Source organism: Silurus meridionalis, chromosome 20 (genome assembly GCF_014805685.1).
Source record: "Silurus meridionalis isolate SWU-2019-XX chromosome 20, ASM1480568v1, whole genome shotgun sequence".
In the NCBI taxonomy this organism is placed as follows: Eukaryota; Metazoa; Chordata; class Actinopteri; order Siluriformes; family Siluridae; genus Silurus; species Silurus meridionalis.
Window position 1 is genome coordinate 17570405 of NC_060903.1, and position 15074 is coordinate 17585478.

At 42.0% G+C, this 15074-nt stretch overlaps 1 protein-coding gene across 3 annotated transcripts in view; it reads left to right on the plus strand.

Annotated features, from left to right (window-relative positions):
• Positions 1 to 15074, plus strand: part of cdh7a (cadherin 7a) — a 91249-nt gene that overhangs the window by 53291 nt on the left and 22884 nt on the right. For all 3 annotated transcript variants that reach the window (XM_046876904.1, XM_046876906.1, XM_046876905.1), the window contains exons 7-9: positions 3489 to 3742; positions 4972 to 5108; positions 11380 to 11501. In XM_046876904.1, coding sequence (XP_046732860.1) covers positions 3489 to 3742; positions 4972 to 5108; positions 11380 to 11501 — 513 coding nt within the window. The remainder of the gene's footprint in view (positions 1 to 3488; positions 3743 to 4971; positions 5109 to 11379; positions 11502 to 15074) is intronic.

Consider the following 15074-nt stretch of genomic DNA (forward strand, 5'->3'; position numbering starts at 1 on the left):
ATGTCGGTATCAGAGCAATTATTCCAAGTCCGTATGAGTATAAGGAAATGAGCCTGGCGTCTGAGCGAAGGTCTGGATGTTGGTGTCGAAGGCGAGTGGAGCGAACGGTGGATGCAGTAATCTCAGGATTAGAACGAGCGAGTGCTAACTCTGGAATTAGCAGAATTAGAGGAAATCAGATCTGCAGATCGAGTCTGAAGGTTAATCCGAGCGGACTGACAGATTGCACTGCCGCAGAGTATTTATGAGGATCAGCGGCTAAAATAAATCCCCTGTGGCCTTCAGACGCTGAGAAAGTCAGCAGCTGTGTGTCTGGATTCCTCCACCAAACCCTCAATTAACATCACGAAAGGAACTACCATGCTGGGATTCGTAAATGCTTAAATGAGACAGATGAGATACGAGAGATGAGATATTGAGATACGAGAGATGAGATATTGGCATATGAGCAGTGAGATATTTGGATATAATATTGAGATATAAGCAATGGGATTTTCAGATACTGAGACAAAAGAGAGATATTCAAATATTAGCGATGAAACAATGAGATATGAAATGAGATATTGAGATATAAGAGATGTAGTTATGAGATGTGAGCAATAAATTATTAGGATATGAGTTCAGCAATGAAAAACTGAGATATGTGAGATAAGATAATGAATATGAGCAATGGGTTATTGGGATATTAGACATGAGATATTGAAGTATGAGATAAACAATGAGATATTAAGATATCTCATATTCAGATATGAGCAATAAGTTGTTGAGATATGAGAAATAAGGTATTGAGTTATGAGCGCTGCGGTATGAGAGGTGAGATATTGAGATGTGAGATGAACAATGAGATATTGAGAGTTATGAAATGAGATTAACATATGAGCAGTGAGTTTTTGGGATATGAGATATTGAGATATAAGCAATGAGATATGAGATGAGATACTAAGATATAAGGTAGAGATTAGGTTTTGAGATAGGAGTTATTGGGATATGAGATGAGGTACTGCGTTATGAGCAATGAGGTACTAGAGCTGAGAAATGAGATCACTGATGAGATATTGAGAAACGTGAGATGAGATATTGGGATTTAGAGATAAGGAGACTTTCACGGGAGGAGTCTCAGGTTTTACGGCTAAAACTTCTGGTCTTACAACAAAAGTGAGACGTTGGTGAGATTGTCTGGAGCTGCTATAAGGTAAGTGAGAACGACTTACACAGATGTTCCATAACGTTAAATGCAGCTAAACGAGGAACCTGTTCAGTATAAGCAGCATGAATATGATATTAATAGTTTGTGTGTTAAAAGATGAGTTTAGTTACAGGAAGCGTAAAGCGATGGAGATGTTTGTGATACTTTGACACATCTGGAAAAACCACAGCAGTCGGGGTTCGTGCGCACGCTTTCAGCTCAAAGTCGTTTCTCTTTCTGAAGGTAACATCTCAGCAGATTAATGATGGTGAGATCAGGGCTCGGAGGAGGACATGCCATCTGCTGCAGAGCTCCTTGTTCTTTTTTGTGTTGGAAAATGAATCATTAGGAATATAAAACTTCTTTTCTCTGACACCCTCTTACAGAAGACAAGATCATTGTGTGGATGATGTTTCACCAGAACTTCATGTCCACATCGAACCTTTCTGATACAGATAGTGAACTGAAACCCATTCGCTTTTGTCGTCTTCCAACATGTTTCAAAAGACCTTTTACACATAATTTTCCATATATTGTGTGTATAAATCGTACACACACACACACACACACACACACACACACACACAAACACACAAGGCACTGTGTCATGCGAAAAATCAACCCACGTGACAAATTGATGAGAGACGAGTGGAAATTCAGATGGTGTGAGAGAGTGGAGAGACGGAGAGAGAGTGTGTGTGTAATTAGTACAAAGACAGAAGAAGTGATTTAGTGTTACTGATAGATAAATAAAAAGAAATATGAAGAGAGAGAAAGAGAGAGTTTTAATTAGTAAAATCTCATCTGAAAACGTCTAAATAAGTGTAAAAACAGCGTGGAGAATTCTTGCTTTGTAAATATGTACTGCTGGGAACGAACTTATTTCAGTCGACAAAATTTGTTGGTGTTATTGCAGTGTAAATAGAACAGATTCCTACAGCATGGAATTCTGAGGAGGAGGAGAAGGAAGAGGAGGAGGAGATGAGAAGGAAGAGAAGGAGGAGGATGAGAAGGAAGAAGAATAGAAGGAGGATGCGGTCGAATTTTTGTTTGGTGTAATTAAATATTTTGAAAAGCTCAATTACTCGAAAACTCATTTTAGAACATCTCTTGGGGGAAAGGAGAAAACCTTATTCCCCTATTGCCCTATTCCCCTTTCACCTTATTGCCTTATAGCCATATTACCTTATTTTCCTATTGAACTTATCAGCCTATTTTCTCATTGCCTTATTGCTCTATTGCTTTATTTTCCTCCTGGGCATCTGTATTCTTGTGTATGTAAAAGAGGGCAGATAGCTGTGTGTTATATTATTAGGATAGTGTTACGCAGTTCAGTTGTGTTATACTGTTCGGTGTGTGTTACACAGCTAGGAGAGTGTTATTAATTTATCTAAGTGTTATGCAGTTAAGATAGGCTTACGTAGTTAGGTGTATGTTACACTGTTAGGTGTGTGTTACACAGTTAGGACAGTGTTACACTGTTAGGTGTGTGTTACACAGTTAGGACAGTGTTACACTGTTAGGTGTGTGTTACACAGTTAATATAGTGTTACACTGTTAGGTGTGTGCTACACAGTTAGGACAGTGTTACACTGTTAGGTGTGTGTTACACAGTTAGGACAGTGTTACACTGTTGGGTGTGTGTTACACAGTTAGGACAGTGTTACACAGTTAGGTGTGTGTTACACAGTTAGGATAGTGTTACACTGTTAGGTGTGTGTTACACGGTTAGTATAGTGTTACACTGTTAGGTGTGTGTTACACTGTAGGTGTGTGTTACATTGTTCATTAGCTGTGTGTAACATTGTGTAACATTGTTAGGATAGTGTTACGCAGTTAGGTGGGTTTTCTCTTATGTATTCTCTCTTCCTGGTGGAAGTTTAAAAGTCGTGTGAAAGGGTGAGCAGATTGGGAAGATTTCACTGGAAATGCTGCAGCGAATCTGGCAGCACTTCAGTGGAATTGATTTCACACTCCAAACTTTGCTGAAGTTTGGCGGAGCTTCAGTGAAAGTCAGAGCAGGTGCCAGTCGTCCACGTGGACAGGTGTGATAAATGTGCTGCGTGAGAATCTATTCCAGAAGACATTTTGTGCATCATGTATCTCTGTCTTAAAATCGATATGTAGCTTTGACAGTGCAGCACTGCACCGCATCCTGTACCGGCACTTTGCTGGACTCCGGGACTCGACTCAGGACTCTGCGTTCGCCCGTTCGGTGGATGATTGGAATCTTGTCTCTGTTTTTTTCTGATCTCTGTGTTTTGTTCTCTTCCCCGCCCTCTCTTTCTCTTTTACTTTTAAGAGTTTGGACTTTGAAACAAAGTCAAGCTACAGTCTGAAAATTGAAGCGTCCAACAGACACGTGGATCCTCGGTTCCGGGGCCAGGGGCCGTTCAGCGACATGGCAACCGTCAGGCTGGTGATAGAGAATGTAGATGAGCCGCCGGTCTTCACTACGCCCGTCAGCAGAATGGTGGTCTCCGAGGCGGCCAAAGTGGGCACCATCATCGGCACGGTTTCTGCCGTGGATCCCGACTCTACCAACAGCCCCATCAGGTTTGAGACTCGCTCGCGCCGGTGCTCCATCGTCAGGGCTGCGTCACGGCTTCCTCGTGCCTTCCTCAGAGACTTAATTGCAGCATAAACACGCCATTTTTCCCCCCTCTTCCTTATTACCGTCACCATTGCTGAATTACGCTGATTAGCTTTGACGGCGCACGCCGAGCGAGCACAAAGAGGATGGCTCGGCGGGGTTATTATTTCTGTCATGCCGAGCTCCTCCAGAAGTGCACCAGCGTGTTAATTGTAGAGATCGGTCTTGCTCAATGAGCTCCACGCTTGACGCCGGCGCTCCAAGATTAATGTTCACCGCTAAGCGTGTTTGGGTCACACAAGCAGGCGTGAAATTATTCTGATTGCAATTTTGATGTTGATGCAACACGGTGGTGGAGGGAAAAAAAAACAAAACAAAAACATCTCATTCGGAATGAATTTCTCAAAACACCTCGGGGAAACGGCGCTCGACGAGACCCATTCCAGGCAGATACGCGGCTTCTTCAGAGAAATTGCGCAGAGTCGAACGCGGTACCGGATCCCACGCTAATTATAGCGAATTGTTCAACATTATATTCAGTTTATTTAATTATTAATTTGTTTAATTTGAGTTTGTAACATTTATGCCTATAGAGCAGTTTATTACAATTTATTTCTGTCTAGTGGTGTGAATAGTTTACATTTCAAAGATTTTACATACTTGAAAATTTTATGATGTAAGCTCAGTCAGCTCCAAAGGTTTTGGCACCCTTCAGGGACATGCTCAGGATTTTTCTTAAAAAATTCCAAAGCTCTAGATACACAGAAGATGTAGAAGAAGTGAATAGGACTGACTGCATAAAAGTCTGTGTGGATGAATTCCTCAGATAGCCTCTGGATCAATAAACTGCTAATGAAATACTTTTTAAAATGAGATATATAATCAGTTATGTAATGAAAAACCTACAATTGAAAAAATATATATTTTACTTGTAAAAATTTTAATATATATTGTAATTCACTTTATAATCATACATTCTTTTAAACGTCTTATAATAGAACCTAACAAATAAAATTGCATTACTTATTGCAATATGTATGTATACTTGTGTATTTATGTGTGTGTATATATATATATATATATATATATATATATATATATATATATATATATATATATATATATATATATATATGTATGTTTCTGATTATCGGTTCCGCTCATGTCACGATTTTCCATGTGGAACCTGCAGGTACTCGATCGACCGGAACACTGATCTGGAGCGTTACTTCAACATCGAGGCTGCGAGCGGCGTCATCAGCACGGCCAAGCCGTTAGATCGAGAGATGAACGCGGTGCACAACATCACCATCCTCGCCATCGAAAGCCGTGAGTCTCATTTCATTTCTTCATGAGTTTTCGTTTCTCAGTCTCCAAAACTAAACAAATCCACAGCCAGGTACAGAGCGGCCTCGATCTATGCAAATGTCCGTCTCCTCCAGCTTTTCCGCTTTCTGCTCCTCTCCGGCATTCGTAATTGAGACTTCTGAAAAGGTAGGAAGGATATTTTGTGTTTCCTGACACACGGATGCTTCCTATCGTGTTGTGGAGCTCGGAGCAGCTGGGTTTCTCTCGCCACAATCCCAAATTCTATTAGAATGAAATCCTGCGTACTGTAATAAGAGATAAAAATTTAAGCCTCTCGAGCAATTTCCCCATGAATATCATTACCCCGAGGCTAACAGGCTGTCACTGACCTAACAGCTGGCTCCGAGTCGCAGTAATCTACATTTCAAAACGTGAAAAAGCCACGTTCCGCCGTCCCGCTGCGGGAAAATCAAGCGCACATATGTTATTTTGACTCGGGACGTGCGTTATAAAGCGGTTTCTCAACAGCTGTTCAGAGCTGCTGCGATCCGCTCGCCATAAACCGTCCGTCCCGCTCAGGTCCCACTGACCCACTTTCCTTTTTTTTTCTTTAGGTCTAATGGTGATAAATATATATTGAAATGAAATGTAGGCCACCATTTTCTGGGCTTGGGTAATATTTTGGAAATAATTTTTGTATTACAGATAAATGCATATTGCCTAAGAAGGTTTTACAAATCGCCAGCTGACAATTTCTCTGAAGGCCGTATGAATAACGCAGGCGTGCGCTGTAGGTCTGCATGTGCAATCAAATAAATAAGGAAATAAATCAATCTTACTGCAGTATTGCGAGTTACAGTAATAAAAGTGGTTAACACATTGGATCTGAAGGTCGTGAGTCTAAATCTCAATCAAACCAAGCTGCCATTCCTGGGCCCCTAAGCAAGGCCCTTAACCCCATCGCTGCTCAGTTCCCAAAATTGTGGGCGGGGCTTGCTTTCAGCCTGCGGTTGGGCTACACATGTCAGTCAGTAGGCATTATTAATGATGATTTGAATGAAGAGTCATGATGGTCATCACTTCTCCAATATCCAGTGTAGTGAGTTTAAATTCCAGCCCCACCAAGTTTCCACTGCTGAGCCTTTGAGCAAGGCCCTTAACTCCTCAGGTCTACGATTGTGCCAAACGGCCAAAAATGTAAATGTAGAGCACCCCTGAAACAGAATTCTGGGTCCTTGTTTAAGCCTATTAATGGGGCTTGAACCCACAACCTTTTGACGAGTACACAAGACTCTTATCTGTTAAGCCACCCGTCTCTAATATGCTTGAGGTTTCCTGTCAAGAAACCGGTCCCTTCACGGATTATTTCCCCTTTAACCTGTACGACGAGAGGGAGGGTGGAAGGGAGAGAGAGAGAGAGAGAGAGAGAGAGAGAGAAAATATATCCCTCTGAATATTTTGTGCCTGTCTTGCCTCTGGTCATAGTGCCACCAGCTTCAATAAGCACTGGTGATGACGAGCAGATTTTTTAGATTTAATATTGGACATTTTTTTTATCATGAAGCCTGAAAGGTTTCTCTAACAGCTTTATGTGTCTTTATATGTCTTTTTTTTACGGCCACAAAGTTGCGACAGTCAGTCGGTGACTCACGGTTGAGTGGTGAGTCTGTAGAACATCCAGTGTTCACATCAGGGACACAAAGGTACCACAGAATGACAATAGCACAGTAGAATAGCTCAAGGCAAACACTCAGAGACGGCAGAAAAGCTCCCATACGTCCACACACACACACACACACACACACACACACACACACACACACACACAGCCAGCAGCATGGAATGAAGTGTCAATCCTTTAACCCATTTCATTTCTGTCCCTTTAACAAAGTCACGCAAACACACATACACACTCGCGCTCTCACAGCCGCCAGCTTTGTGTTGTTCCGCCCGAAGTAATTAACGCTTCTATCGGCCTTCGTTTGAGCGCTGAATAAACAGCGACACCACCCGCATTAATTAGCCTTCGTTTCAGACGTGACAATATAGCGTAGACGATAACTAACATCGATTATTGCTTTCATTTAGCATGGCGAAGGCTCCTCGAGCTAGCGCATTAGTTAACACCGCGGACGGCTAATTAACACTTCTGTAAACAAACTGATGAACTCTTGCATTAACTGGTGTTTATTCCGCCCACGAACACGAACACGCCTCCAAAGATTAGCATCAATTCATTCGCAACATATTACAAAATAACGATCGTCAACTCGGAGCTCGGAGGAAACGATGAAACATTAAGTAGTATCGAATAAAATAGTCAATCAAATGATAATAAATATAATAAAAAATGTATATAATAATAACATTTATATTTAAAAATATATTCAATTTAATGACTTTAATAAATTACATTTTTTTTGTCAAAATGCCAAAATATATAAATCCCTTTGGAATGTGTGATTTGGAAGAAAATAATACCTAGGTTTAAAATTTTTTTTTTAATAAACAACCATTTTTTTTACATTTGTGTTGGGTCACTTAGCGTAAGTAGGTGTAAGTAGGTTGTGAAGACACTAGTCACGGAACGCTTCCTGACACCAGAGACTCCTTCCATTGATCTGAAATAAATGGCATTATTATTATTATCAAATAACGGCAATTTTTTTCATCTATTAATGAGATGTTTAATGTACGTGTCCGCATGAATTAGTTGTTACCATGGAAACTACAGTACATTAACACAAACAATGCTGTCATCGAATTAAACGTTGTTAAACAGCTTCTGACCAATCAGATTTTAGAAATTAATGATTATGAGTCGCTACATTTTCTAGCGTTATTTGCTTATGCTCCTTTTTGTGTTTTGTTTTTTTTTCTTAGCGAGCGTCAGTTACAGATGAGATTACTAATGTGTCCAACAATTCGGTGTATAATTTTAGCTAGAAATACCATCAAATACCATTGTGTACATTAGAGACACACCTGAGCAAAAGATTAGGATGTGCTTCTTTCTGAACATTTCATTCCACATTCACTCCCAATTTACTGCTATAATAACCTCCACTCTTCTGGGAAGATGTTCCACTAGATATTGTGGAAATTCATTCAGCCATTCAGCCACAAGGGTGTTAGTAAAGTCAGGTAGTGATGTAGGTGAGAAGGTGAGGAGGTTCTCCTGGAGTGCAGCCAGCATTCACATTCATCCCAAAGGTGTTCAAAAGGGTTAGAGCTCTGTAGCAGGAGATCTTCCACACAATTTAAACCCATGTAAAGCAGATCTTCATGAAGCTGGCTTTGTGAACAGGGTCATTCATGCTGCAAGGCATCCTAGACAATTGTGTGCAGGAACCACATATGGCTGGAAAAGTCGGGTGTCCCAGACTGTCCATATTGTGTAGCGTTGTCTGATGTTGTAGCAGATGTAGGACGACCCTCATCCATGTAGGAGTGCACTGTATCCTGGTCAGGGTGGAACTTTAGCACTTGCTGGCGGGAAAAAAAACGCTTTGTACTTTTTATTAAAAGTGGAATCTTCACTCGTGTAACTGCTGACCAGACTTGTAATAAAGCCGCGACTCTGAGGCAGTCGAGGCACCCCGACTCCGTATTTCTCAGCTCCATTACAACGATACATTCTCGAGTCAGATCCATGGATGAACAGGGAGCTTTGACCAAACACACAGCGTTCTCACCTCCCTGCAGGTGTGGAGCCTTGGAGGCAGGTGTTCCTCGTCCATTTAAGTCGGAGAATGCTCTTAGTGCTTAGTTTTTCACAACATGTTTGCTAAATGTGCGGGACTCGCGTTCCACGTACAGTGTCCCGGCGATAAATCATGCGCCCCAGTGAGTCAGCTGTTTCCAGCCAGCAGTCCAGATGTTAATTTACACACCTTCACTGAGATTTATACGATTACATCATGTTTATATGTTGCTTATCATCAAGGCTTCGTAGCATCGAACGCTAAAAAGCGTAGGAATGCAGTTTGACTGGAGACTTGACTAGCGATTGCTATCCTGCTAGGAAGACCAGGTTTTGTCAGATGTTGGTCATTCTGATTTGCTTAAATTATTAGGACACCTGACTTTTCCAGCCATATGTGGTTCCTTTACCACAATGTTAGAGACCCAAACCAGCATGACAATAAGAATTACCAGAAGGCTGCATCGCTGAAATGACTATAAGCTAGCGATGGATGAAAAACTAGCATTCTTGATTTTAGCATTGCTAAGCCATACACATTGGCATCATGGGGGTTTTTTTTGTAGGTCTTTATGCAAGAAATGTTTAAAATCTGAAAGGTTTCTGTAGTTTTGCTATAAATCAACAAGGCTACAAAGGTTCGGCATTGCTATCGCTTCTCGGATCGACGATCAGCGTAGGTCACACTGCAGGAGTCTGAAATCGTCTGCCAGAATTTCATCAGAGGAAAAAAGCGAATAAAGAATTCAGATTTTAGCCTCGGAATCTTTTAGGATTTTTGAAGTTTGTTTCAGACGACCAAAAGTCGCACAGTGTGCACCTGGATTTAAAGAAAATTCATGTTCAAATGTTTGCTCCACTGCTTTGTAGCGCAACTAAAAATAAATAGAAGGATGTCTCGGTTGATTCATTTTTCCCTTTTTCAAAAAATCTCTGCATCTATAAAAAGCTTAATAAAATGACAAGAATAAACGCAAGCTTGCACATCAAAAAAAAAAAAGAAAGAAAGAAAAGAGGAGTCTTATTAATTGTTGTTGATGCGTGTACAGTATTTGTGGCTCGGATGCTGTTCGATGTAGTCAGCGATTTTTCCCAGCTGTGTCTCTTCTGCTTGACTGCATGCTGGGGTTTTTTTTTTTGCCCTCCACACGTGTTCAGGTTTGGCTTGTGCGATGAAGAGAACGGAAAAAGAAACCCTAAAAAAAAAAAAAAAAAAAGTGATGTTATATGCTTACAAAACAGGAATGTTGTGAAGCCCCATATGGCTTGTTAATTCTTCGTTTGCCAAGTGTTGCGTAAATAACGCCATCCAACAGAGTGTCGCTAAACGGCCCCACCGTATCTGCCGACCTTGAAGTACTGGAAGATCGTTGTCAGAAACACTTTAATACAAAATTTACATTTTATATATATGTAAATATATCCGACTTTAATTCTGTGGTTTCTTGATAAATAGTCGATGCTACAACTTTGATGTTGTTTTGTTATTCAATTGGTTTTGGTGTAAAACGTGTTATTAGAAATATTCCTCTGTGTCTGGGAATCTTCTTGCAGGTCCACCACCTTCATTTTTATTCCCATTGGCCCGAAGATGGCATGAAACCGGAAAAAAAAAACATGTCTGATTCGTATTCCATAAATAATGCAAGGTTGCATCAGTCACACTGATCCTCAGCCTGAATATTTACCCCCGCTCAAGAACATCATCCAAAAACATGAGGCTTCTGGAACTTTCTCATGTCAGAAAGAACTGTAAACTGTATAACCCTTTCACAGACCATGTTCTTTACTATTCAGGTTTAATTAAAAAAATCTGAGGTTCTCAGAAAGGGTAAAGAAACCTCTGATTAGCCAAAGAACCACAGAGGAACTCTAAATGCAGGTTCTGAAAGGGTTCTTCTTTGTGACATGATAAAATCTGAATCATTTCACAAATCCAGTTCGTCAATTCTTCTTTGTAAAATGTTTTCAAGACATAATGTTCCCTGAGAAATTCTGTCCCAGGTGAAAGATGACCAGCATGAAACAATCATGGCGATTTTTTTGGTTATGGCTTCTAATGGAGGTCTGGTATTATACTGCAAGAGACTCAAAGCCTGCAAACATTTCCTTAGAGTGTCTGGATATAGGATGACCACCTTATGGTGTGTTTGCTGCTACAACCTAAATCTGCTGACTAGTCGATATCTTGAAATGACGTATTGATCCATACCTGGAACTATCTAAAGGATCCTCAAGAAACTATTTTGAGGGGAATCTTAGAACCCAGGATGATACAAAGAACCCTTGAGGAACTTGAAGGACTTTTTTTAGTTTTAGTGCCATTCTGAGCATACCTGTTCCTGAACATGTCTGAAAGGTTCTCAGGATATTGGGTTCTTTTGGTGGCAAAGCCTGCAAGTTTCTCAGATGCCAATATGTTTTAATGTCCTTCCTTTACTATGTTTCTGTTTCTGTTCTTCGAATAGTTTACTGATTTTCTCTTATCTGACTTTGAATTGGGCTTCGAGAAGTTCACAATGTTCTAGTAGGGTCATTTTAGAGGTTCCCAGAGAGCACCAGGTGCTGATTCATGTCTCTCTGTTGCAGTGGATCCGTCTCAGGTGGGGAAAGGAATCACGCTCATCACGGTGATGGATGTCAACGATAACGCTCCCGTCTTCGCCATAGAGTACGAGACGTTCCTGTGCGAGAGCTCCGGACCAGGCCAGGTAAGTCCCGCCTCCTGCTTTTCTTTCTTTTCTTTCACCTTGAGCTACAAAAAACAGCTACTCGTACGATAGCTTGTCCCTCTGGGTTCTGACAGAATCTCTCATATACCGGTGACATTTGCAGCTGCAGCCTCTGCTTCCCTTTTCCTCCTGCGCTGACCTGGAGGAACCGAGAACACCAGAGACCCTGCTTTGAAAAGTTCACGCTTGATGAATTAAACAAATGAGTTTGATAAGAGGGGAAGCGGACGCACCGAGAGCCGAGTTGGCGCTCCGAAAGTAATTAGCGTTTTTTTTTTTGTCTGATTGACAGTTTGAGGCCTTGAGGGAGTTTGGGGGAGTCAAGAAACCAGAGGGATTTTTGTTTTTCTTCCTGGGGTTCGAATTTGTTAAAAAAAAAAAACTAGCTCACCCCCGATATCAGCTGGAAAACGACCTCGTACCGTATGCCCCAAGGATCCGCCTCCAGAACCCCCCACCTCTCCCTCGTACTCCGTGTTACACCCGACACGGCGACGGCTGCTTCCGAACACATCGTAATATTCAAATCCGATACATTTTTAATGATCTACATTACAGCCGTCCCATTTCCCCGAACACTGAAAGAGCTCTTACAGATTATGCTAATAAATAAAGCACAGCCGCGAGAGCGAGTAAAGCGATTCGCCGACGCTGAAGCAACAACGTCCGCCGCTTTTTATTTCCTTTAATATAATTACTACACACTCATTTTACTGCTGCGACATTTCACACGGACATAAAAACCAAAGAAAAAAGCAGACGGAACAGAGTGTACAGAAGAACGAAAAGAAACAGTGCTATTTCACTGGAATAGAACATGCAGGATTGTTTTATTTATCTTACAGCACAGCAATTTGTTTAAAGTCGTTTTAAGAAATGACAAAAGGTTGAATTTGAAGTCACGGTTCTGCTACAAAGTGTTGGCACTGGAGACTCCTTCCACCATACTTGTACCAATACATCATTACAGTAAACCTGTTCCAGCATGACGATGCCCCTGTGCACAAAGTCAGCTCCATGAAGATCTGCTTTACATTAGTTGGAGTTGAAAATCTTCTGCTACAGAGTTCTGACCTCAAACCCTAATGAACAGGAAGGTGGTTGCTTAGTGGTTAAGCTGCCACTTTTGGGCCCCTGAGCAAGGCCCTTAACCCCATAACTGCTCAGTTGTATGTTTGGCATGTATGTACGTTGCTTTGGAATAGGGCGCCTGCCAAATGTGTGAAGTGTGTAAGTGTTCTCTCAGGCTGCGTGTGTCTGCAGTGGATCTTCCTGGATTTTGTGTGAACGTGAAGCTTTTCTTTATTTCTGATGCTAAAACAGAGGCGAACACACAGCCTGTGATTTTTTAATATCTTGATCCGCCGCTAGCCGAGATCGCAGGGAACACATCTGAGAGAAACGCTGAGATAAAAGGCTGGAATAAAGGCGTCTTTTGCAGCGTGAAAGTCTAATCTGAGGATTAAATCGCTGCACGTCGGTGGGGAACGAGCTTTACAGCTATACGCATACACCTCAAGGTAACAGCGGTCACAAAAGAGTGAGTGACACCTCCAAACACAACACACACCCAGATACAGTAACACACACACACACACACACACACAGACACATACACACCCAGATATTCACACATTCACACACCTACACACTCAGATATTCACACGCACCTAGGCATTTACACATGCATCGATACCCAGACATCCACACACCCACACACCCAGACACACACACTCACACACCCAGACATCCACACACTCACAATCCCAGACATCCACACACTCACACACTCAGACATCCACACACTCCCACATCCAGACACCTACATTTCACACCCAGACACCCACACACTCACACACCCAGACACCCACACACTCACACACCCAGACATCCACACACTCACAAACCCAGACATCCACACAACACACACTCAGACATCCACACACTCCCACACCCAGACATCCACTCACTCACACACCCAGACATTCAGGCACTCACACACCCAGACACCCACACTCACACATCCAGGCACTTACATCCAGACATCCACACACTCACAGACCTGCACACCTAGACATTCACACACTCACACACCCAGACATCCACACTCACAGACCTGCACACCTAGACGTTCACACCCACACTCTCAAACACCCACAAAACCTCACAAGCAGATATCCACACACCACGCACTTAGACTTCTACAAACAAAACACCCCACGCACCCAGACATTCCTCCCCAGACACCCAGACACACATACACACATACACCCTTCTACATCCACAAATACACACAAAGACACAATCTACAAAGTGGTGATGGCATTCAGTTTTGATTGTTGCTAGAAATGTGAATGTCCTGATAATAAACTCTTCCCTGTGAGAGACCAAAAAAAACATCAAAACATGATCCATAAAAAGAGCAGCACTGCCGCATTCGATCAGGTGACATTTTCAATCCTGTACTTGCCCTGGGGTTTGTTCACAGCTGGAATAATTCAGATGTGAAAATATATTTACAGGAGCTTAAAGTAAACATTTTGTAGAGGTAAAAAAACATCTGGAATCAAACAGAAATATTGAACATGTTCACAGAGAAGAAGAGTTCTCCATGTTCCCATTGGAGCTTTTAAAATCTTTCAAACAAGCTTTATTTAGTTCCATGAGACGTCTTAAAGAAAATCCCCAGTCAGATGGATGGTTGTTGGCAGGCCAGCAATTACGACTAACTCTCAGCATCGTGGGAAATCATGTTTGCCGGCGGAGTTAGTGCTCAAGCGCTGATGAAAAATCTGTAAAAAGAATCAGAATCCCCTCTGGATCCGTGAGTGTCGTCCGGTCGTTCCCGAACTCGCTGTCTCTGTTCACTTTCCCAAATATTAAAAGCCAAATGACGGTGCGGTATTTTTCTAGGACCTCGCCAAACCCTCTCTACCATCCAACATTTTGCTGTTAGTAAGCGCTTGACTTCCCTCATGGTCCACGCTCGTTTCGGGGTCGTTGGCGGCGCGCCGGACCTTGACGGGTTGCACCGAATGACAGGCGCTCGCAGTATCGATATCTCAGGTCTCGTTAGAGTTTCGCCCCAGTGGCTGTGTCCTTAACACGGCCCTAAAAAACCTCTACTGCTGGACTATTATACGCTCCGATGCTCCTTTGTGGCCGTGAGATTGACGTCCAAACCTTCACGTCTGCTCAGAGGCTCAGGGGCCAAAGATCCAGCAGTGATTGTACGTAAAAACGTCACGAGCGAATTTTATATAAAACATATATCTTAGGGAATAATCCGATACAGGAAGTCATGCCTTATAAGTATTAACGAGCTGATTAACTCAGGGGTATGCGTTTAGAGGAAAATAATCAATGTCAGGATGTTGTGTTAGACTTCCATCCCCAAAGCCTAATTATTTTCCCCCAAATAATTTTCTCATTTGTTTTCCAGTGGATTTCCTTCAGCAGTAAAGGAATATCACCTACAAAAAACCTAAAGCCACTACTGCACTTTACCTTTGACACTGAAGACTCCTTACATGAGCAGGCTTTTTATGAGCG